The sequence below is a fragment of the Pseudophryne corroboree genome, chromosome 3, assembly GCF_028390025.1.
Source record: "Pseudophryne corroboree isolate aPseCor3 chromosome 3, aPseCor3.hap2, whole genome shotgun sequence".
Lineage (NCBI taxonomy): Eukaryota > Metazoa > Chordata > Amphibia > Anura > Myobatrachidae > Pseudophryne > Pseudophryne corroboree.
The window spans coordinates 294,634,420-294,660,146 of NC_086446.1; the positions used below are offsets into that span (position 1 = coordinate 294,634,420).

The following is a 25,727-nucleotide window of genomic DNA, read 5'->3' on the forward strand; positions in this document are numbered from 1 at the left end:
GAAGAAAGGGCCGCTTTTTGACCATTAAGTGTCCCAAGGAGCGCAATACTTATTGCTATCAGCCGTTTGTTACAAGCTGTTGGTGAATGATTCAGCATGCTATCTAATCATCCCACTCAAATTTCCCCTGCATTTGGAACACTGCTACACCTTGCCCGGCTGGGCGCTGCTCAGTTAAGCTGGGGGATCTGCACGGCGGTCCGGCATACTCACTTGGTGCCGCACTGAAGGGAACGGTTCTCACCTGAACACACCGCTGACGGATGTCTCACCCATGCACAGGGTGATAACAAGCGGCTTTCAACTACCTATCCCGAGCAGTAAGAGATTACAACGTCTCAGTGAGTAACAGCAATCGGTTGGTTTATTATTCACATTTTGCTCCAAGGAAACAGCTATTTAAATCTGGACACTTCTATATGGTCATAGACGCTTATTACACCATCTTGCAGTATTTCATTTCCACTTGAACTGTTAGATATGGAATTAATGTGAGAGATTAACCCTATCCTACAGAGACGGGCTCTCCCGTATTTCAGCGTCCCTATCACATATAAATACACCATATGTGTGTATTAGAGGCTTATAATACCTCAGTTATATGCTCTGTGTATTGTTGTGGTCTTTTAATGAGTCTGTTATTGTTTTTATGTTAATAAATCCATCGGGTATTAGGCTTACTTCTAATATACAGTGCTTATCCAAGTTACTAATAGGGGGATATGGAACCCCAGACTCGATCCACATTCTTTGCACTGTTAAATTGGTACCCTGGAAAGGGAAGCAGTTAGCTTTCCGACAGATGGGATTCCGGCGGTCTATATACCGACGCCGGGATCCCTAAGTAGGTCGCAATGCCGGCGTCTAGATACTAGATACTGCTCGGGATGCTGGTGTAACATTACCGACGGCTGGCATCTTGATCGTCCTAACAGCGGGACGCGCTGGCATCCCGCCGGGGGGGGGGGGCGTGATAAGGGAAGGTTAGGTATCGGGGAGGGGAGGGTTAGGGTTAGGCGCATAGAAGCGGAGGTTAGGGTTACGCATCAAGTGGGATGGATTAGGGTTAGGCACCCTCAAGGGAGGGTTAGGGTAGGGGGCAGAGGAGGGTTAGGGGGCTTACTGGAGACCTGTCGGGATTATGGTTGATGGGATTCTGCTGTCGGTATACTGACATGTCGGCAAATCATACTCAACCTCCTGGATATAGAAAGATGATCACATTACTCAGTGTTTTTATTAAACGAGCATTTATGAAACTGCGAAAGTTATCTGATAACGACATGTATTGTAGAGGAATGTTTTTCAGTTGGTTATTTTACCCATATGCTTTTCCATAATGTCTAAGTTCTAGAATATATTGTCGCAAGATAAGTTAATTTATTCTCTCTTCCTGTAAAGTGCATTGTACTTAACTGTGACTGCGTACGACATGATATTTCATTATACTTGTCTCAGTCATCATTTTGCTTGTTAACCACCTTTCATATTCCTCTTTCTCAGAGATGACGACGATATTAATGACGTGGCGTCTATGGCGGGTGTAAACCTGTCCGAGGAAAGTGCACGAATCCTGGCAACAAATTCCGAGTTGGTGGGCACGTTAACGCGATCTTGTAAAGATGAAACGTTTCTTCTGCCATCGTTACTGCAGCGGAGGATACTAGAGATCGGTAAATCAGTTTATCATCGTTACTGTTTTTTACAATTACAAGGGGACTTCATCTTGAAGAACTTGATTTAAAGCTCTGTAAAGAGACGTACAGTATATACTGTATTATAGAATTTGTGCTAAGTTGGAAACAAATTGAAATTCTTTATTTTTCCATCCTGATTGCTCATAGTGGTTAATACAGTGATTTATATTCTGAATTGTTAAATAGTGACAGTTCTGTGACCTGTGAATATATTTGCTGTAGTATAGCTTGCTGATAAATGGGCCAATTAAAGATTCAAAGTATCTTTTTAATGTAAGAGTATTAGATCATTGGTCACTTTTAGTCAGGACAGGAGCCAGATTGCAGAGGGCTGAGAAGAGTCAATAAAGAGAAAGTGGGTTTAGGTGTATACAAACATAATTAGCTACATCATCTGACTAGTGATAAAAGTATGTAAAGTTCTTTTAAATCTGAAGTATACTTATAGATCTATAAATGTAAGCTGTTGTTTTTTTTGTTTTTCTTTCTGATATTTTAACGTTGGTAGACCCTGATTTGTTTGATGTTTTGCCAGCCTTGCATCTGGACCCATAGGGATGTTTCTATTCTATCCAAATAGTATTATCACTAGGCCAGATCAGACTATAAGCAGTTGAGGTACTAAAGCATTGTAACCCGACTTATTTGGGATGGATTGCCATTGGTTTTTCTCTAACGTCCTAGAGGATGCTGGGGACTCCGTAAGGACCATGGGGATAGACGGCTCCGCAGGAGATAGGGCGCTTTAAGTTTTACACTGTGCCCAGGGGAGAATGGGTGCACTGCAGGGAGCTCTCCTGAACTTCCTGCTTAGAAAGTATTTTTGTTAGGATTTTTTCTCTTTTTACAGGGAGCACTTCTGGCAACAGGCTCCCTGCATCGAGGGACTGAGGAGAGAGGAGCAGACCTACTTAAATGATAGGCTTTGCTTCCTCGGCTACTGGACACCATTAGCTCCAGAGGGGGTAAACACAGGTTCGTCCTGGGCGTTCACTCCCAGAGCCGCGCCGCCGTTCTCCTCACAGAGCCAGAAGAAACGAAGACAGAAGACGTCTCAGGCGGCAGAATACTTCATTGATCTTCACTGAGGTAACGCACAGCACTGCAGCTGTGCGCCATTGCTCCATACACCTCACATACTCCGGTCACTGTAAGGGTGCAGGGCGCAGGGGGGGCGCCCTGGGCAGCAATATAAACCTTTTATTTGGCAAAAGAGAGCATATATACAGCTGGACACTGTATATATGCATGAGCCCCCGCCAATTTTACACTTTTAGCGGGACTGAAGCCCGCCGCCGAGGGGGCGGGGCTTCGACCTCAGCATTTACCAGCGCCATGTTTTTCTCCACAGCACCGCTGAGAGGAAGCTCCCCAGACTCTCCCCTGCTTATACCACGGTAGAAGAGAGGGTTTTAAAGAAGAGGGGGGGCACATAATTCGGTGCAGATAATAATAACAGCGCTACGGGGTAAACATTAAATTGCTGTGTTTTTCCTGGGTCATATTGGGCTGGGGTGTGTGCTAGCATACTCTCTCTCTGTCTCTCCAAAGGGCCTTGTGGGGGAACTGTCTTCAGAAGAGCATTCCCTGAGTGTGGGGTGTGTCGGTACGTGTGTGTCGACATGTCTGAGGTAAAAGGCTCTCCTAAGGAGGAGATGGAGCAAGTGTGTGTGTGTGTGGTGTCGACAACGCTGACGCCTGATTGGATATGTGAAATTAAGGGCTAAGATGAATTATTACATAAAAGATTAGCGAACAGACAGGGAATCTACCCATATCTGTCCCTATGTCACAGAGACCTTCAGAGTCTCACAACGCTCACTATCCAAGATAATAGACACTGATATCGACACGGAGTCTGACTCCAGTGTCGACTACGATAATGCAAAGTACAGCCAAAACTGGCAGAAAAGTATTCAGTATATGATTATTGTAATAAAAGATGTTTTGCAGATCACTGATGACTCATCTGTCCCTGATAGGGTACACATGTTTAAGGGGAAGAAAGCTGAGGTAAATTTCCCTCCTCTCATGAAAAAAAGAGCGGGAATCTCCAGACAAGAAGCTGCAGCTTCCCAAAAAGAATTCTCAGGGAGTATCCTTTCCCTAATGGGGCCAGGATACGATGGGAATCTTCTCCTAGGGTGTACAAGGCATTGACACGTTTACCCAAAAAAGGTAGCGCTGACTTTACAGCTATCCTCAGGGATCCTGCAGATAGCATTCAGTAAAAGTACTTTGAAGTCCATTTACACACATTCTGGTACACTACTCAGACCGGCGATTGTGTCGGCATGGGTTTATAGCGCTGTAGCAGCGTAGACAGATACCTTATCAGCGGAGATTGAAACCCTAGATAAGGATACCATGTTATTGTCCCTAGTCCCTGTGTGTAAAAGATGTTGTCTTATATATATATATATATATATATATATATATATATATATAAGACATGCCCAAAGAGACGTTAGTCTACTGGGTTCTAGAGTCAACGCTATGTCGATTTCTGCTAGACGTGTCCTGTGGAACATGCAATGGACAGGTGATGCCGATTAAAAGAGGCATATGGAGTTGTTGCCTTACAAGGGTGAGGAATTGTTTGGAGAGGGCCTCTTGGATCTCGTCTCCACGGCAACGGCAGGTAAATCTAATTTTTTGCCATATATTCCCTCACAATCTAAGAAAGCGCCTCATTATCGAATGCAGTCCTTTCGTTCCAATAAAAGCAAGAGAGCACGTGGATCGTCCTTTCTTGCCAGAGGTAAGGGCAGAGGGAAAAAGCTGCACAACACAGCTAGGTCCCAGGAACAGAAGTCCTCCCCGGCCTCTGCTAAATCCACCGCATGACGCTGGGGCTCCCCTGAGGGAGTCAGCTCCTGTGGGGGCACGTCTTCGACTGTTCAGCCACGTCTGGGTCCACTCATAGGTGGATCCATGGGCAATAGAAATTGTTTCCCAGGGTTACAAGCTGGAATTCGAAGCAGTGCCTCCTTGCCGGTTTTTCAAATCGGCCCTACCCAAACAACCCCTGGAAAGGGAGATAGTGTTACATGCGATTCACTAATTGTGTATGCAACAAGTGGTGGTAGAGGTTCCCCTGCTTCAAAGAGGGCAGGGGTACTACTCAACTCTGTTTGTGGTTCCGAAACCGGACGGTTCGGTCAGACCCATTTTAAATTTAAAATCCCTGAACCTTTACTTAAAACGGTTCAAGTTCAAGATGGAATCACTCAGGGCGGTCATCGCCAGCCTAGAAGGGGGACATTTTTTGTATCTCTGGACATAAAGGATGCATACCTGCATGTCCCCATATATCCTCCTCATCAGGCGTACCGGAGATTGGCGGTACAGGATTGTCATTACCAATGTCAGACGTTGCCGTTTGGGCTTTCCACGGCCCCGAGAATTTTCACCAAGGTAATGGCGGAAATGATGGTGCTCCTGCGCTAGCAGGGTGTCACAATTATCCCGTACTTGGACGATCTCCTCATAAAAGCGAGATCACGGGTGAAGTTGCTGAGCAGCGTATCACTTTCACTGGATGTGTTACAGCGACACGGCTGGATTCTCGATATTCCAAAGTCGCAGCTGAATCCTACAACTCGTCTGCCCTTCTTGGGCATGATTCTGGACACAGACCAGAAAAGGGTTTTTCTTCCGAAGGAAAAAGCGCAGGAACTCATGACTCTAGTCATGAACTTGTTGAAACCAAAACAAGTGTCAGTACATCATGGCACTTAAGTTCTGGGAAAGATGGTGGCAACATACAAAGCCATTCCATACGGCAGATTCCATGCAAGGGCCTTCCAATGGGACCTATTGGCCAAATGGTCCGGGTCGTATCTGCAATTGCATCAGCGGATCACCCTGTCCCCCAGGGCCAGAGTATCTCTCCTGTGGTGGCTAAACAGTGCTCACCTTCTAGAGGGCTGCAGGTTCGGCAGTCAGGACTAGATCCTGGTGACCACGGACGCGAGCCTCTGAGGTTGGGGAGCGGTCACACAGGGAAGAAATTTCCAAGGACTTTGGTCAAGTCAAGAGACTTGTCTTCAAATCAACATCCTGGAACTAAGGGCCATATACAACGCCCTACGTCAAGCGGAGATATTACTTTGCAATCGACCAGTTCTGATCCAGTCAGACAACATCACCGCAGTAGCTCATGTAAACCGCCAAGGCGGCACAAGGAGCACGGTGGCAATGGCGGAAGCCACCAGAGTTCTTTGCTGGCCGGAGAATCATGTAAGCGATCTGTCACCAGTGTTCATTCTGGGAGTGGACAACTGGGAAGCAGACTTCCTCAGCAGACACGATCTGCATCCGGGAGAATGAGGACTTTGTCAGGAAGTCTTCGCGCAGATTGCATGTCGGTGGTTGCTACCCCAAATAGATATGATGGCATCCCGTCTCAACAAAAAGCTACAAAGGTATTGCGCCAGGTCAAGAGACCCTCAGGCTGTAGCTGTGGATGCCCTAGTGACACCATGCGTGTTCCAGTCGGTATATGTGTTTCCTCCTCTTCCTCTTATACCCAAGGTGTTGAGGATAATAAGAAAATGAGGAGTGAGAACAATTCTCATTGTTCCAGATTGGCCACGAAGGACCTGGTATCCGGATCTGCAAGAAATGCTCACAGAAGATCCGTGGCCTCTTCCTCTAAGGCAGGACTTGTTACAACAAGGTCCCTGTCTGTTCCAAGACTTACCGCAGCTGCGTTTGACGGCATGGCGGTTGAACGCCGGATCCTAGCGGAAAAAGGTATTCCGGATGAGGTCATTCCTACGCTAATAAAGGCTAGGAAGGACGTGACATCTAAACATTATCACCGAATATGGAGAAAATATGTTTCTTGGTGTGAGGCCAGGAATGCTCCTATGGAAGAATTCCACCTGTGCCGTTTTCTTCACTTCCTACAAGCTGGAGTGAATTTGGGCCTAAAATTAGGCTCCATTAAAAGTTCAGATTTCGGCCTTATCCATTTTCTTTCAAAAAGAATTGGCCTCATTACCTGAAGTTGAACCACTTAAGACAGTGGAGTGGCAATATCTCACCTGGAAGGTGGTCATGTTGTTAGCCTTGACTTCGGCTAGGCGAGTTTCGGAATTGGCGGCTTTATCACATAAAAGCCCCTATCTGGTTTTCCATATGGATAGAGTGGAATTGCGGACCAGTCCTCAATTCCTGCCTAAGGGGTTGTCATCCTTTCATATGATCACGTGACTTGGAGGATTCCGAGTCCCTTGATGTGGTCATGGCTTTGAAAATTTACGTAGCCAGGACGGCTAGGATCAGAAAAACAGAAGCACTGTTTGTCCTGTATGCAGCCAACAAAGTTGGCGGCCCTGCTTCAAAGCAGACTATTGCTCGCTGGATCTGTAACACGATTCAGCAGGCGCATTCTATGGCAGGATTGCCGTTACCAAAATCGGTTAAGGCCCATTCCACTAGGAAGGTGGGCTCTTCTTGGGCGGCTGCCCGAGGGGTCTCGGCACTACAACTATGCCGAACTGCTACTTGGTCAGGGTCAAACACCTTTGCAAAGTTCTATAAGTTTGATACCCTGGCTGAGGAGGATCTCCTGTTTGCTCAATCGGTGCTGCAGAGTCATCCGCACTCTCCCGCCCGTTTGGGAGCTTTGGTATAATCCCCATGGTCCTTACGGAGTCCCCAGCATCCTCTAGGACGTTAGAGAAAGTAAGATTTTACTTACCGGTAAATCTATTTCTCGTAGTCCGTAGAGGATGCTGGGCGCCCGTCCCAAGTGCGGACTTCTTCTGCAAGACTTGTATATAGTTATTGCTTAAATAAGGGTTATGTTATAGTTTCATCGGTTTGAACCGAGACTATGTTGTTGTTCTTGCAGTTAACTGGGTAGTTTATCACAGGTTATATGGTATGATTGGTGTGGCTGGTATGAATCTTGCCCTTGGATTAACTAAAATCCTTTCCTCGTATTGTCCGTCTCCTCTGGGCACAGTTTCCCTAACTGAGGTCTGGAGGAGGGGCATAGAGGGAGGAGCCAGTGCACACCGAGAATCCAAAGTCTTAAAGTGCCCTATCTCCTGTGGAGCCCGTCTATCCCCCATGGTCCTTACGGAGTCCCCAGCATCCTCTACGGACTACGAGAAATAGATTTACCGGTAAGTAAAATCTTATTTTTTTCCCCCTTTTAATTCCTGTAATTGAGAGGTGGGCCACAACAGAGAAACCTTCCACTCAGACATGGTTTGGAAGATCCATTGTCTTTAGTAGTAAAGACCCACAAAAGTTAGGTTTATTCTACTCTGCACTGGAACAGCTCCCCACCTATGGAAAGCAGATGTGCATGCTGTGACTACACTCGTAGAAAACAGATGTTCATGCTGCAACCTCATTTATAGAAAACAGTTCATGCTTCGGTATCACCAATGGAAAACATGTGCATGTTGCAATGTCACTTATAGAAAACAGATGTGCATACTGCTGATCCACCAGTAGATGTGCAGGGTCTGGGACTCAGTTGACAACAATTAGCTCGACACCTGAAATAGGTTGACATGGAAAAAGGTCTACATGGGTTTTTTATGTTTCTCTAGCATCCATAAGGGTTATTGGGGAATCTAATACGATGGGGTATAGATGGGGGTCCAAAGGAGCCAGTACACTTTAAATTTCTTCAACTGGGTGTGCTGGCTCCTCCCCTCTATGCCCCTCCCACAGGCAGCTTAGAAAAAAGTGCCCTCAGGAGAGGATGCACATCTCTGCAGCTCCAAAGAGTTTTCTTCATTTTCTTTTCAACTTTTATTTTCGGTATGCTGACTGGGCAACAGCATACCTGCACTGTGTGAGAGTTGGGGTGGCGGGTTGTCACCGGCCTTACGAGGTGCAGAGCCGCTTCCCCGCTATAGGACCACCGTCCTGAGGGATTGTTGTTCAGCGGGGCACTGCTCCTTGGCTGTCACAGCCGCAGCACACCACACACCCTTAACGCTGCCTGAAGGTGACATTGGTGGTAAGTACAAACCGGGGGCCCCACTAGGGGGGTACCCCGGTTCAAAGTGTGGCGGACTACGGGCGCGGCATACGGGACCTTCCTAGGCGGGTCTCGCTAAGACCCTCCGTGTAGAACTGGCACAAAAGGGCTTGACTAGCACTTGTGTGATGTTTTAAGCTAAAAATTAGACTTTTGCCAGTATAATATATGTATGTAACTCCGGCGCCATTGGAGGGGGCGGAGCTATCTCAGAGCGGGACCTGAGGCATTTTGATGCCTTTCTCTGCTTACTGCAGCCATTCTCATCACACAGCGCTTCCTGACTCCTCAACCACGCTGGATATCTGGTACAGGGTGTAGCAAAGGGGGAGAGCCGCTTTATGTACACTATATAAATCCTATTTTGGATAGAAATTGGTGGTGTTTACAGTATTATAGTGAGCTGCCAGCCTCACTGGGGCTGTGCAGCTCAGGGTGTGCTGGTGTCCTCTTTCTCTGTGTCTCATCTCACATACAGTAGGGCAGGCTTGCATTATAACTGTCTGTGTGTATGTTATTGTGCTTACTGTGAAATATGGGTAAACACAAACTGTGCAGTGTATGTCACACTAGATTCTCTCCATTATCCACTGACTCTATTTCCTGTGAACAATGTAGTCAATCTTCACAGATCGGTGAAGTGGCTGGGAAGAGGGTCCACTGGTTAGGGTCTCTTAAGACTATGATGTCTGATATGTCATCCAAGCTCACTGCTAATGTGCAGAAAACTCAGCCACTTCAACAAGCTGTTGCAGATTTAGCTGCTAGGGCAGATGCACTGCCCCCCCTCTCTCATGTAGGTCCTCTGAAGCGGGGTGTACCTGCTATATTTGATACAGATGATGATATACAGGATGATGGGGATGACCTGGATCCTGTTAGTGGGGATCCCGATTCTGCTCAGGGTATTGAACCCCTCATTTTGGCTATAAGGGATGTGTTAAAGCTCCCTCTAGAGAACGCTGCGTCACAGCAGTTGTTTCTCTTACGTCCTAGAGGATGCTGGGGACTCCAAAAGGACCATGGGGGTATAGACGGGATCCGCAGGAGACATGGGCACACTATAAGACTTTTACTGGGTGTGAACTGGCTCCTCCCTCTATGCCCCTCCTCCAGACCTCAGTTAGATTCTGTGCCCAGGAGAGACTGGACACACACTAGGGGAGCTCTACTGAGTTTCTCTGGAAAACACTTTGTTAGGTTTTTTATTTTCAGAGAGACCTGCTGGCTACAGGCTCTCTGCTTCGTGGGACTGAGGGGAGAGAAGTAAGACCTACTTCTGCTGAGTTAAGGGCTCTGCTTCTTAGGCTACTGGACACCATTAGCTCCAGAGGGTTCGATCACTTGGTGCGCCTAGCTGCTTGTTCCCGGAGCAGCGCCGTCAACCCCCTCACAGAAGACAGAAGAAAGAAGCCGGGTGAGTATGCAGAAGGCAGAAGACTTCATGACGGCAGAAGACTTCATGACGGCAGAAGACTTCATGACGGCAGAAGACTTCAGTAACGGAGGTACAGCGCAGCGGTCGCGCTGCGCTCCATGCTCCCACACACCAACGGCACTCACAGGGTGCAGGGCGCTTGGGGGGGGGGAGCACCCGGGGCAGCAAGTTACTGAGGTGGTTAAAACTGTAAAAAAAGGCATATTTGGGTGCAGGGGCACTAAGTATAAATCCCCCGCCAGTATAAAGATTTAAATTTAAGCGGGACTACAGCGCGCCGGGAAGGGGCGGGACTTAGCCGCACAGCTTACCAGCGCCATTTTATGAAAAAGAGAGAGAAAGGGTTCGAAATGCCCTAAAATGGTGCACATAAAGTTTAATTAAAATATAACTTTTAATGTAATATATGGTAAAATCAGTGAATATTAAAAGTAAAAGTAAAGTAGTGTAAATAAGAAAGAAATAGTGATTAAAATTAAGAAAGCTGCGCACCAGATGTCACCCAAATGACTATTATCTCGTTTATAAGGTTATAGATTAATGAAGAGTGTATCAGGAGTATGTAATTCCTGTGTAGCTGTGTTTCTACTAGCTATAGAGGAACCCCTTCAAAAAGTGTCTCAGAATTTTCTAATCCCTCCCAGGATTCATAAGATGAGACTTATTGTGAAAACAGGACTCCAGTTTTCATAGTGTGTGCTATAATAGAATGATAGTGATACTCTAATAGTTTACTGTGTTTCAGTAATAGCAGTAATAAACTTAATCTCCCAAAGCTGTGGGCTATGTTTTTAATGTATCAAAAAAAAAAAAAATGGTAACAGAAATCTGGTTAGACTTTGAATGTATCTCAAAAGTATCTGAGTGCCCTCATGCACTTCATAGATGTTGTTACATTCTTTAGAGAAGAGCCAATAAACATATGATACATTTGTATCACATAGGAGAGAAACAGCTGCTGTCAGTTCACAGATTGAGCTCTGGCCACTTGATGTCTTTTAGCTGTTAATACGTGATGATCTTGTCTTGTTTAAATGTAACAAGGTAAATAGTTTATAGCTGCCGTCGCTGCTGACAGAAATAAATCAGCAGTTCCTAGTCACAGAGTTATTTACTGTTATTTGCTTATTTATGTGGTCCATATGAGACCATTCAGAATTTAATATCTCCCATAGTAACAGAAGATAGTGAGGGCTCACTCTATACTTAAAATATCATGTGCATTGTTTATTCTTTTATTTAAATAATTCAGAGAAATGCACTAGTGGTCAAACCTTCATAATTAAGTTCTGAAACCTTGATATATTATACGCCCACAAAGTCACAGTTTTTATGGAAAGAGTTTCATTAACATGTGCTTTCAATAGGTTTATAATAGCTGAGAGATTATTATAGATGTGAACCATGTCACTGTGTTGTGACGTATATCTAATCCTTTATTCAGTAATTTTCAGTATATGTACGTGTATATCAGATGTTTGATGTTGCTTGTATAAGGACTGAGTACTACAATCTATACGAACACCTTTCACATTTGCTGCACACAGTATATTACGATATGCACACAGGAGTCTGACGTTTCTAACTGTTTTCTCTACCTCTCCCCGCAATTTGCATGGGATAAACCACTCTTCATTTAATCAATGCTATCTAATCTAACATAGTGTTTGGTGACTATCTGCAGTGCGCAGCTAGCCTGACGCACGCTTCGCTGTTCGCTTCATCAGAGGCAGAGGTTTTTTGCCTCTGATGAAGCGAACAGCGAAGCGTGCGTCAGGCTAGCTGCGCACTGCAGATAGTCACCAAACACTATGTTAGATTAGATAGCATTGATTAAATGAAGAGTGGTTTATCCCATGCAAATTGCGGGGAGAGGTAGAGAAAACAGTTAGAAACGTCAGACTCCTGTGTGCATATCGTAATATACTGTGTGCAGCAAATGTGAAAGGTGTTCGTATAGATTGTAGTACTCAGTCCTTATACAAGCAACATCAAACATCTGATATACACGTACATATACTGAAAATTACTGAATAAAGGATTAGATATACGTCACAACACAGTGACATGGTTCACATCTATAATAATCTCTCAGCTATTATAAACCTATTGAAAGCACATGTTAATGAAACTCTTTCCATAAAAACTGTGACTTTGTGGGCGTATAATATATCAAGGTTTCAGAACTTAATTATGAAGGTTTGACCACTAGTGCATTTCTCTGAATTATTTAAATAAAAGAATAAACAATGCACATGATATTTTAAGTATAGAGTGAGCCCTCACTATCTTCTGTTACTATGGGAGATATTAAATTCTGAATGGTCTCATATGGACCACATAAATAAGCAAATAACAGTAAATAACTCTGTGACTAGGAACTGCTGATTTATTTCTGTCAGCAGCGACGGCAGCTATAAACTATTTACCTTGTTACATTTAAACAAGACAAGATCATCACGTATTAACAGCTAAAAGACATCAAGTGGCCAGAGCTCAATCTGTGAACTGACAGCAGCTGTTTCTCTCCTATGTGATACAAATGTATCATATGTTTATTGGCTCTTCTCTAAAGAATGTAACAACATCTATGAAGTGCATGAGGGCACTCAGATACTTTTGAGATACATTCAAAGTCTAACCAGATTTCTGTTACCATTTTTTTTTTTTGATACATTAAAAACATAGCCCACAGCTTTGGGAGATTAAGTTTATTACTGCTATTACTGAAACACAGTAAACTATTAGAGTATCACTATCATTCTATTATAGCACACACTATGAAAACTGGAGTCCTGTTTTCACAATAAGTCTCATCTTATGAATCCTGGGAGGGATTAGAAAATTCTGAGACACTTTTTGAAGGGGTTCCTCTATAGCTAGTAGAAACACAGCTACACAGGAATTACATACTCCTGATACACTCTTCATTAATCTATAACCTTATAAACGAGATAATAGTCATTTGGGTGACATCTGGTGCGCAGCTTTCTTAATTTTAATCACTATTTCTTTCTTATTTACACTACTTTACTTTTCCTTTTAATATTCGCTGATTTTACCATATATTACATTAAAAGTTATATTTTAATTAAACTTTATGTGCACCACTTTAGGGCATTTCGAACCCTTTCTCTCTCTTTTTCATGCAAATTTACTTTGCCTGTGGTAGCACCCCCTAAATGGTTATGAATAACGCAGATGTGTTTTGAATAATACAAATTGGGGTCATTCTCGTAATAAGAATTAAACCTGTGCGACCAATACTACAATTACCAGCGCCATTTTATCTCTTCACAGTGCATGCAGAGACGCCGGCCCGGACCTCCACTCTCCTTACAAGTACAAGGGAGCAAAACGGGGGGGCACAGGCAATTGGTGCTATATTTATATATAAACAGCGCAGACATCATATATTTTTTTTTTTTAGTAGTATATGGGCGCTGGGGTGTGAGCTGGCATACTCCCTCTGTGTTCTCTCTACAGGCTTTCCTGTGGGTCTGTCCCCTTTGGCCAGTGTGAGAGTGTGTGGGTCAGTACCGTGTGTCGACATGTCTGAGGCTGAATGCTCCTCCCCGGAGGAAGTTACTGGGGGCGCAGAGAAAGATTTGGGAGTGGTTTTGTCGGCACAGCCGACTGCTGATTGGGTGAATATGTTGAGTACACTGAATGCAAATGTGACGTTATTTTCTAAGAGACTGGATAAATCTGATTCTCAGACACAAACGTGGAGAAAATCCATGGAGGACGCCTTGGCTCAGGTACAGGCCCCCTCAGGGTCACAGAAACGTTCCTTTACCCAGATGGCAGATACGGATACCGACACGGACTCTGATTCCAGTGTCGACTTTAGTGAAGCCACTTTACATCCAAAATTGGTAAAGAGTATTCAGTACATGATTGTGGCTATTAAAGATGTTTTACATATTTCTGAGGAACCTCCTGTTCCAGATACAAGGGTTTGTTTATTTAAAGGGAAAAAGCCTGAGGTGAAGTTTCCCCCCTCTCACTGAACTGAACTCTCTTTGTGAAAAGGCTTGGGAGTCGCCTGACAAAAGGTGGCAGATTCCCAAGAGAATTTTTATGGCATATCCTTTCCCCTCTGACAACAGGGAGAAATGGGAGTCGTCTCCCAATGTGGACAAGGCTCTGTCCCGACTGTCCAAAAAGGTGGCGCTTCCGTCTCCTGACACGGCTGCCCTCAAGGATCCTGCGGATCGCAAGCAGGAAACGACATTAAAAGCCATTTATGTCACTACGGGTGCACTCCTCAGGCCTGCTGTGGCGTCGGCGTGGGTGAGTAGTGCTATTGCTAAGTTGGCTGATAATTTGGCATCTGACATGGATACCCTTGATAAGGATAACATTCTTTTGACTCTTGGTTATATCAGGGACGTTGCAGCTTACCTAAAGGGTGCAGCGAGGGATATTGGCCTCTTGGGATCAAGGGCCAATGCCATGGCAGTCTCGGCCAGGAGGGCGCTGTGGATTAGTCAATGGAATGCTGATGCCGACTCCAAGAAAGCTATGGAAGCTCTCCCTTTTAAAGGTAGTGTCTTGTTTGGTGACGGCCTTGCTGACCTGGTGTCTACCGCTACTGCGGGTAAGTCATCTTTTCTTCCTTATGTTCCCGCACAACAGAAAAAGGCGCCCCATTATCAGATGCAGTCCTTTCGGCCTAATAAATACAAAAAAGGAAGGGGCTCGTCCTTCCTCCCTTCAAAAGGTAGAAGAAGGGGAAAAAGGTTGCCTGCTGTGTCTGGCGCCCAGGACCAAAAGTCCTCCCACGCCTCTACCAAGTCCACCACATGACGCTGGGGCTCCCCTACGGGAGTCCGTGCCGGTGGGGGCCCGTCTCCGAATCTTCAGTCAGGTCTGGTTTCAATCGGGCCTAGATCCTTGGGTACTAGACATAGTGTCCCAAGGGTACAAACTGGAGTTTCAGGAGATGCCCCCCCACAGATTTTTCAAGTCAGCCTTGCCAGTTTCTATTCCAGAAAGGGAAGTAGTAATTGCTGCGACACAAAAGCTGTGTCAACAGAGGGTCATTGTTCCGGTACCCCCGTCCCAACGGGGGGGAAGGGTTCTATTCGACCCTCTTTGTCATGCCGAAGCCGGACGGCTCGGTCAGACCGATCCTGAACCTAAAATCCCTCAATCCGTACTTGAAAATTTTCAAGTTCAAGATGGAATCTCTTCGAGCTGTGATCTCCAGCCTAGAAGGGGGGCTTTTATGGGGTAACATAAAAGATGCCTACTTACACGTCCCGATATATCCTTCTCATCAGGCCTTCCTGAGATTTGCGGTGCAGGACTGTCATTACCAATTTCAGACGTTGCCGTTTGGGCTTTCCATGGCCCCGAGGGTCTTCACCAAAGTGATGTCGGAAATGATGGTACTCCTACGCAAGCAGGGTGTCGCAATTGTCCCGTACTTGTACGATCTCCTGATAAAGGCGAGATCAAAAGAGCAGTTGCTAAGGAATGTGGAACTCTCCCTGACTGTTCTGCAACATCATGGTTGGATTCTAAATTTGCCAAAGTCTCAGTTGATCCCGACAACTCGACTGCCCTTCTTGGGCATGATCCTAGACACGGAACTACAGAGAGTGTTTCTTCCGGCGGAAAAGGCTCTGGAAATCCAGACCATGGTCAAGGAGATTCTGAAACTGGCAAGAGTGTCGATTCATCAATGCACTCGAGTGCTAGGGAAGTTAGTTGCGGCTTACGAAGCCATTCCGTTTGGCAGGTTTCATGCCTGGGTGTTTCAGTGGGACCTGCTGAACAAATGGTCCGGGTCTCACCTGCACATGCATCGGAAAATAAGTCTATCTTCCAGGACCAGAATTTCTCTCCTGTGGTGGCTGCAAAGTTCTGACCTTCTAGAGGGACGCAGGTTCGGAATCCAGGATTGGGTCCTGCTGACCACAGATGCAAGTCTCTGAGGCTGGGGTGCAGTCACACAAGGAAGAAGTTTCCAGGGAAAATGGTCAAGCCAGGAATCTTGTCTCCACATAAATGTTCTGGAGTTAAGAGCCATATACAACGGCCTTCTGCAAGCAAAAACCTTCTTCAAGGTCTACCTGTCCTGATTCAGTCGGACAACATAACAGCGGTGGCGTACGTAAACCGCCAGGGCGGAACAAAGAGCAGAGCGGCAATGGCAGAGGCCACATGAGTTCTCCGTTGGGCGGAACAACACGTGAGCGCTCTGTCAGTAGTCATCCTTCCGGGCGTGGACAACTGGGAAGCAGACTTCCTCAGCAGACACGATCTCCATCCGGGAGAGTGGGCCCTTCATCAAGAGGTATTTGCAGAAGTGACAAGGTGTTGGGGAATTCCTCAAATAGACATGATGGCGTCTCGCCTCAACAAGAAGCTTCCGAGGTATTGTTCCAGGTCAGGGGACTCCCAAGCCAGTGCAGTGGACTCCCTGGTAACTCCGTGGGTGTTTCAGTCGGTGTATGTGTTCCCTCCACTTCCTCTCATTCCAAGAGTGTTGAGGATCATAAGACGAACAAGGGTTCAGGCAATACTCATCGTTCCAGATTGGCCACGGAAGGCCTGGTATCCGGATCTTCAGGAATTGCTCATAGAAGATCCTTGGCCGCTTCCTCTCAGAGAGGACCTGTTACTGCAGGGGCCATGCGTATTTCAGGACTTGCTGCGTTTGACGGCGTGGAGGTTGAACGCCAGATCCTAGCTCATAAAGGTATTACCGGGGAATTCATCCCCACTCTCCTTAAGGCTAGAAAAGAGGTCACGGCGAAGCATTATCACCGTATTTGGAGAAAATATGTGTCATGGTGTGAAGCCAAAGGAGCTCCTACGGAAGAGTTTCAGCTGGGTCGTTTCCTCCATTTTTTGCAGGCAGGCGTGGATGCAGGCCTGAAATTGGGTTCCATCAAAGTGCAGATTTCGGCTTTATCTATTTTCTTTCAAAAAGAATTGGCCGCTCTTCCTGAAGTTCAGACTTTCATGAAGGGAGTGCTGCATATCCATCCTCCGTTTGTGCCACCCGTGGCACCGTGGGATCTTGACGTGGTGTTACAATTTCTTGTGTCTCACTGGTTTGAACCTTTGCGAAAGGTTGAGTTTCTCACTTGGCAAGTGGTCATGCTTTTGGCCTTGGCATCTGTCAGGCAAGTGTCGGAGTTGGCGGCTTTGTCTCACAAGAGCCCATATTTGATTTTTCATGTGGATAGAGCGGGGTTGAGGACTCATCAACAATTTCTGCCAAAGGTGGTATCTTCGTTTCACATAAATCAACCTATTGTGGTACCTGTGGCTGTGGATGCTGTGGCAGTCCCAAAATCTCAATGTCGTAAGAGCTTTGAAAATTTATGTTGCCAGAACGGCTCTTGTTAGGAAAACGGAGGCTCTGTTTGTCCTGTATGCTTCCAACAAGATTGGAAATCCTACTTCCAAGCAAACTATTGCACGCTGGATTTGTAATACGATTCAGCACGCTCATTCTGCGGCTGGGTTGCCGTTGCCGAAGTCAGTAAAGGCCCATTCTACCAGGAAGGTGGGCTCATCTTGGGCGGCTGCCCGAGAGGTCTCGGCACTTCAACTTTGCTGAGCAGCTACATGGTCTGGTTCAAACACTTTTGCTAAGTTCTACAAGTTTGATACCCTGGCTGATGAGGACCTCATGTTTGCTCAATCTGTGCTGCAGAGTCGTCCGCACTCTCCCACCTAGTCTGGAGCTTTGGTATAGACCCCATGGTCCTTTTGGAGTCCCCAGCATCCTCTAGGACGTAAGAGAAAATAGGATTTTAATACCTACTGGTAAATCCTTTTCCCCTAGTCCGTAGAGGATGCTGGGCGCCCATCCCAGTGCGTACTGTTACTTGCAGTTGTATTGTTGTTTTCGGTTACACGACGGTTGTGTATCGGTTATGTTCAGCTTGTTGCTGTTTTTCGTTCATACTGTTATCTGGTATGCCTGCTAATCCAGTTGTACGGTGTGTTGTGGTGTGGACTGATATGTATCTCACCCTTAGTTTAACAAAAATCCTTTTCCCCGAAATGTCCGTCTCCCCTGGGCACAGTTCCTATAACTGAGGTCTGGTGGAGGGGCATAGAGGGAGGAGCCAGTTCACACCCAGTAAAAGTCTTATAGTGTGCCCATGTCTCCGGATCCGGTCTATACCCCCATGGTCCTTTTTGGAGTCCCCAGCATCCTCTACGGACTAGGAGAAAAGGATTTACCGGTAGGTATTAAAATCCTATTTTTTCTTTGTACAAAACAAGCCTAATGTCACTTTCCCTGATTCTACAGAGTTAGATGACTTATTCAAACAGGCCTGGAAAAATCCAGACAAAACATACCAAGTGTCCAAAAAGTTTTTGTGCACCTTCCCATTTGCTCCTGAAGGTAGAAAATTTTGGGAGGAACCCCCTGGGGTGGGAATCTCAGTCTTTCGCCTGTCTAAAAAAGTGGTGTTTCCCGCCCGGGCTCTTTTTCCATGAAGGATCCGGGGGATTGGAAGACAGAGACTACCCTAAAATCTATATACACGGCAGCCGGTATATCACAAAGACCGGTCACTGCGGGTTGCTGGATGACCCATGCTATTCATTCTTGGGCCACTCAAATTCAGGGGGGCCTCTCAGGGAATATGCCCTTGGTTACTATGGTTACCCTCCTGAAGCACATTCAGGACACTACTCGTGTCCTCTGTGATTCCCTCTAGGACACAGGTTCTCAAACTCGGTCCTCAGGACCCCACACAGTGCATGTTTTGCAGGTCTCCTCACAGAATCACAAGTGAAATAATTTGCTCCACCTGTGGACCTTTTAAAATGTGTCAGTGAATAATGAATACACCTGTGCACTTGCTGGGTTACCTGCAAAACATGCACTCTGTGGGGTCCTGAGGACCGAGTTTGAGAACCACTGCTCTAGTAGATGGGGAACATTAATTCTCGGACTTCTGCCATGGCAGTGTCGGAGCACAGGGTCTTGTGGTTGTGTCAGTGGTTTGCAGACGCGGAATCCAAATGTAGTGTGGAATCCCTCCCCTTTTCGGGGGAATGGCCTTTTGTGGTTGAATTGGATACTTGGATTTCCAAAGTTATGGCTGGGAAATCTACGTTTTTCCCCCCTGGGGCCCCGCCGACGTGACGCTCCTATCTGAGGCTCTCTGTCCAGTCCTTTCAGTCTCATAGATTTCGGTCAAAGGCCAGAGGTGCCTCCAATGCAGCTAGAGACACCAGAGGTAAGTCCAGAAAACCTGCAAGTACCAGTTCTCAGGAACAGTGCACCGGTTCTGCTTCCACAAAGGCCTCAGCATGATGGTGCCCACCCACCCCGAGGGGATCTCGAGGTGGGAGCTCTACTGCGTCACTTCAGCCGCGTCTGGGAGACTTCCTGCCAGGATATCTGGGTCAGAGAGCTCGTTCCTCCCCAACGATTTTTCAAATCAAGCTTACCAGCTTTGAGGATATGCAAGTTACGTTGCAACAGGCTATCCGAAAGTTGATCCAGTCCCACGTTATTGCTCCAGTACCTCTACTACAACACTGAAAAGGGTTTTTCTCAAACCTGTTTGTGGTGCTGAAGCTGGACAGTTCGGTCAGACCCATTCTGAATCTGAAATCCTTATTTGAGGGTGTTCAGGTTCAAAATGGAATCCCTGCGAGCAGTGATTGTGAGCCTAGACGAACAGGAGTTTATGGTCTCCTTGGATATCAAGGACGCCTATCTCCATATTCTGATTTGGCCGCCTCATCAGGCCTATCTGTGGTTGTCCTGCTGGACGATCACTTCCAATTGCATGCACTGCCCTTCGGCCTGTCTACAGCCCCGAGGGTATTCACAAAGGTGATGGCGGAGATGATGCTTCATCTCCGGGTCTAGGAGGTCAATGTGTTCCCTTAACTGGACAATCTTCTGGTAAAGGCAAGATCCAGGGAGCTTTTGTTGGTCCATATCGACCGCACCATCCATCTTCTGTCAGACCATGGGTGGACTTACAGAAGTCCCACCACTCAGAGGCTCCTGTTCCTGGGGATGTTGCTGGATACTGCCAGAGGACAAGGCGAAAGCACTTCAGTAGATGGTCCGCATGGTGCTCCGACCTACTCGGTCTTGCATAAGATTGTTAGGAAAGATGGTTGCCTCATACGAGGCAATCCAGTATGGGAGGTTCCATGCCAGAACGTTTCAGTTGGATCTCCTGAGCAAGTGGTCCGGTTCACATCTACAGATGCACCGGATGATTCAGCTGTCACCTCAGGCCAGGAGTTCCCTCCTTTGGTGGCTACAGTCCTCCAATCTCCTGGAAGGCTGGAGTTTTGGGATCCAGTATTGGACCCTCCTCACAACGGATGCGAGTCTGAGAGGATGGGGAACTGTCACCCAAGGGACACAGTTCCAGGGCAGGTGGTCTGCCTCCGAAAGCCTTCTTCCAATCAACATTCTGGAACTTCAGGCGATCTACAATGCTCTGCTTCAAGCCTCTCCTCTGCTTAAGGATCACGCGATCCAGCTACAGTCGGACAACTCCACGGCAGTGGCGTATATCAATCGACAAGGACTGACAAAAAGCAGAGCCTGCATGCGAGAGGTGTCAGAGATACTCCTCTGGGCAGAAAGAAATGCAAGAGCCATGTCGGCAATCTTCATTCCAGGTGTGGACAACTGGGAGGCGGACTTCCTGAGTCATCACGATCTCCACCCGGGGGAGTGGGGGCTCCACCATCTGGTGTACCAGCAGATCATCGACCAGTGGGATTGCCCATAAATAGACATGATGGCTTCTCGTCTCAACAAGAAACTTCCCTGGTATTGCTCACGAACCAGGACCCTCAGGCGAGTGCAGTGGACGCACTGGCGTCGCCTTGGCCATACCGGCTGGTCTACCTGTTTCCTCCGAACCAATTGCTCCCAAGGGTGCTAAAGCGAATCAGGAATCAAGGTGTCCAGGCAATTCTAATTGCCCCCGATTGGCCTCGGAGGGCGTGGTACGCGTATCTTCTGGACATGTCCGTCGAAGACCCTTGGCCTCTACCACTCAGAAGAGATCTTCTTCAACTAGGACTGTTTGTCTACCTGGACTTACGGTGACTTCGTTTGACGGCATGGAGGTTGAGCGGCACATCCTAGCTCACAAGGGCCTTTCCAAGAAGGTTATTGCTACCATGGTTCAGGCCAGGAAACCGGTGATGTCAAAACACTATCATCATATCTGGAGGAGATATATCTCTTGGTGCGAGGAATGCACGTATCCACCTGCAGAGTTCCACTTGGGACGTTTCTTACGCTTCCTGCAGGCTGGTGTGGATAAGGGCTTGTGTGTGGTTTCCATTAAGGTCCAGATTTCAGATCTCTCCATTTTCTTCCAGAAAAAATTGGCACTGTTGCCAGAAGTTCAGACCTTCTTACAAGGCGTACTCCACATACAACCACCTCCTGTGCCACCTACGGCACCCTTGGATATGGATGTAGTGTTGACATTTCTACAGTCCTCCTGGTTTGAACCTCTGATGACAGTAGAAGACAAGTACATCACGTGGAAGACGGTGATGTTACTGGCCCTGGCTTCTGCTCGACGTGTCTCGGAATTGGGGGACTTATCGTGTAAAAGTCCGTACTTGGGTGGTCATTCCGAGTTGATAGCTAGCTGCATTTGTTCGTGTGACGTACTATTACAACAAACGATGTAGTTTCACACATGGTCTAGCGAAGCTTTTCAGTCGCACTGCTGACCGCAGAGTGATTGACAGGAAATGGGAGTTTCTGGGTGTCAACTGACCGTTTTCAGGGAGTGTTTGGAAAAACGCAGACGTGCCAAGAAAAACGCAGGCGTGGCAGGGCGTGTTTGTGACGTCAAAACAGGAACTGAACAGTCTGAAGTGATCGCAAGCACTGAGTAGGTTTTGAGCTACTCAGAAACTCCAAAAAAAATGTTTATAGCCGCTCTGCGATCCTTTCGTTCGCACTTCTGCTAGGCTAAAATACACTCCCAGTGGGCGGCGGCATAGCGTTTGCACAGCTGCTAAAAACTGCTAGTGAGCGATCAACTCGGAATGACCCCCTTGGTCTTTTACGAGGACCGAGCGGAGCTCTGGACTAGATAGCAGTTCCTGCCGAAGGTTGTCTCCGCATTTCACCTGAATTAACCTATTGTAGTTCCGTCCAGTTCTGACGCTTCTGCTCTTCCGGAGGCATTGGATGCTGTGCGAGCCTTGAAGATTTATGTCAAACTCACGGCTCGGGTCATAAAAACGGATTCCATGTTCGTGCTTGATGATGCGCAGAAAAAGGGTTGCCCTGCTTCAAAGCAGTCCATTGCTCGTTGGAGTAGCCTTACTATTCAACAGGCCTATTTGTCGGCAGCCTTACCTGTTCCTAAGTCTCTAAAGGCCCACTCTACAAGATCAGTGGTCTCTTCCTGGGCGGCTCCCCGTGGAGTCTCGGCCTTGCAACTATGCCGAGCTGCTACCTGGTCGAGGAATAACACCTTTGTGAAGTTCTACCGGTTTGATTCCTTGGCCAAAGAGGATACCTAGTTTGGGCAGGCGGTGCTGCATCAGTCTCCGCACGTTCCCGTCCGTTGTGGAAGCTTTGGGACATCCCCATCGTATTAGATTCCCCAATATCCCTTATGGAAGCTAGAGAAAATAGGGTTTTAATATCTACTGATTAATCCTTTTCTCGTAGTCCATAAGGGATATTGGGCGCCCGCCTCAGTGCGTTGACTTTTCTGCAGGTTCTTGTTCTATAGTTACCTGTTCAGCTGTTGCTGTTGTTGTTACCAGCCGTTGCTATTTGTTATATGTTTGTGGTGTGTTGGTGTATAAATCTCACCACTCATTGTTATCATGTTCCTTCTCTTATTTATGTTCTTTCTCCTTCGGGCATGTTTTTACTTATAACTGCTTGTGGGAGGGGGCATAGAGGGGAGGAGCCAGCGCACTCAGTTGAAGAAATTTAAAGTGCACTGGCTCCTTTGGACTCCGTGTATACCCCATCGTACTAGATTTCCCTAATATCCCTTATGGACTACAAGAAAAGGATTTACCGCTAGGTATTAAAATTCTTTTTTTCTTTTTTTTTGTGTCGTTTTCTCCGTAATGTGACCAGGAACCCCAATTAGTACACCGTGTCCCCTCACATGGCACGCTTCGCTCGGGCAGGTTACCGTTCTCAATTGTAGTCCACGTGGATCGTAAAGTATGAAAAAGTTCAATAAAATGAAAAAACAAAACAAAACCTATTTCAGGTGTCGACTTAAGGTGTGTCGACCAATTGTTGTTGACCTAAGTGGTGTCGACCGTATTGGTGTCGACCTTTTGTTGAAAACAAATGTGCATGCTACAACTTTGTTCATCGAAACAAAGATGTGCATGGTTTGGCTTCACTCGTAGAAAACAGATGTTTTATAGCAAACGTGTATGTTGCAACATCACCTTTTAGAAAACAAGTGTATGCTGAAATGTCACTTATAGAAAACAGATGTGCATGCTGCAAAGTCAGATGCGTATGCTGCAACATCACTTGTAGAAAACATGTCACTTATAGAAAACAGATGTGCATGCTGCAAAGTCAGTTATGGAAAACGGTTCATGCTGCAACGTCACTTACAGAAAACAGATGTGCATCCTGTAACATCACTCGTAGAAAACAGGGGTATGCTGCAGCATCACTTACAGGATGCACATCTGTTTTCTATAACATCACTTATAAAAACAGATGTGCCTCCTGTAACATCACTTATAAAAACAGATGTGCATCCTGTAACATCACTCGTAGAAAACAAGTGTATGCTGCAACATCACTTATAGAAAACAGATGTGCATCCTGTAACATCACTCGTAGAAAACAAGTGTATGCTGCAACATCACTTATAGAAAACAGATGTGCATCCTGTAACATCACTCGTAGAAAACAAGTGTATGCTGCAACATCACTTATAGAAAACAGATGTGCATCCTGTAACATCACTTATAAAAAACAGATGTGCATCCTGTAACATCACTCGTAGAAAACAGGTGTATGCTGCATCACTTATAGAAAACAGATGTGCATCCTGTAACATCACTCGTAGAAAACAGGTGTATGCTGCAACATCACTTATAGAAAACAGATGTGCATCCTGTAACATCACTTATAAAAAACAGATGTGCATCCTGTAACATCACTCGTAGAAAACAGGTGTATGCTGCAACATCACTTATAGAAAACAGATGTGCATCCTGTAACATCACTCGTAGAAAACAGGTGTATGCTGCAACATCACTTATAGAAAACAGATGTGCATCCTGTAACATCACTTATAAAAACAGATGTGCATCCTGTAACATCACTCGTAGAAAACAGATGTGCATCCTGTAACATCACTTACAGAAAATAGATGTGCATCCTGTAACATCACTTACAGAAAATAGATGTGCATCCTGTAACATCACTTACAGAAAACAGATGTGCATCCTGTAACATCACCTGTAGAAAACAGATGTGCATCCTGCAACATCACCCGTAGAAAACAGATGTGCATCCTGCAACATCACCCGTAGAAAACAGATGTGCATCCTGCAACATCACCCGTAGAAAACAGATACAATAACTGGGCTTCCACCTATTTCTCCCATATACATTTTGCAGGTTGTTTTAAAAAATTTTTTCCAAGCACCTCCTTTTTACTTCATTAAGTGTAACAAATTCTTAAACCTCCAATCCCCAAGCTCTAACCCCACCCCTTTCTTTATATTTACTTATAACCTCTTTAAATTATTAGTATTTTATTTTTTCTCATTTCTCTCTGGTGAGCTGGATCTGCATTTGTTGAATATAGGGGGTGGGGCATACACACTGGCTTGCAGACAGCCCAATCACAATAAACACTATGCAGCTTAAACCAAGGAAACTCCTAAAATGTCAGAAAGTAAAATTTGAGTAGTTCAGTTATTAAGCAATTGAATGCGAATTGAACAACTCTTCATCAGCACATTTAAAGCACAGATTAATATAACCAACCGCAATATAAAAGGCAGAAATATATAAGCTAATTCCTGTATATTTAATCTTTCAAGAATATAAACCTTGGAAATTACAATATGCTTTACCATGTTCTTTGTCTTTAGGTAAGAAACACGGGATAACGGAAATCCATCCGGATGTGGTTGGCTATGTCTCTCATGCTACACAGCAACGACTACAGAATATTGTAGAGAAAATTTCAGAAACTGCACAGCAAAAGAATATTTCTCATAAGGTGAAGTGCATCATATGAGCAAAATGCATATATATATATTTTTTTTTTAATCATAAGTAATTAATCGCATACATAGGGGTGTATTCAATACCTTTCGGAAACTGCCGTCTTGTCGGAAAGACAGCAGTTTCCGACAGGTTTAGGTCTGAAGGGGTTCCGACCTATTCAATGCCGGGCCATTTTTTCTGACAAGTCGGGAATTCCCGACTTGTCGTAAACCACGTGGATTGTCTGATCAGCCGTGGATCCACGTGTTCCGTGGCCAAATACGACCGGTTTTGGCCCCGGTTCCGACAATGTCAATCTGACTTTTTTTAAAGTCGATTGACATTTTTCAGAACCGGGGAGATGAGACG

General features: G+C 45.9%; 1 protein-coding gene across 2 annotated transcripts in view; it reads left to right on the forward strand.

Moving 5' to 3' along the window:
- TAF4 (TATA-box binding protein associated factor 4) overlaps positions 1–25,727 on the forward strand; it is a 222,454-nt gene that overhangs the window by 161,171 nt on the left and 35,556 nt on the right. For both annotated transcript variants that reach the window (XM_063959325.1, XM_063959326.1), the window contains 2 exons: positions 1,504–1,673; positions 25,241–25,371. In XM_063959325.1, the coding sequence (XP_063815395.1) occupies positions 1,504–1,673; positions 25,241–25,371 (301 nt within the window). The remainder of the gene's footprint in view (positions 1–1,503; positions 1,674–25,240; positions 25,372–25,727) is intronic.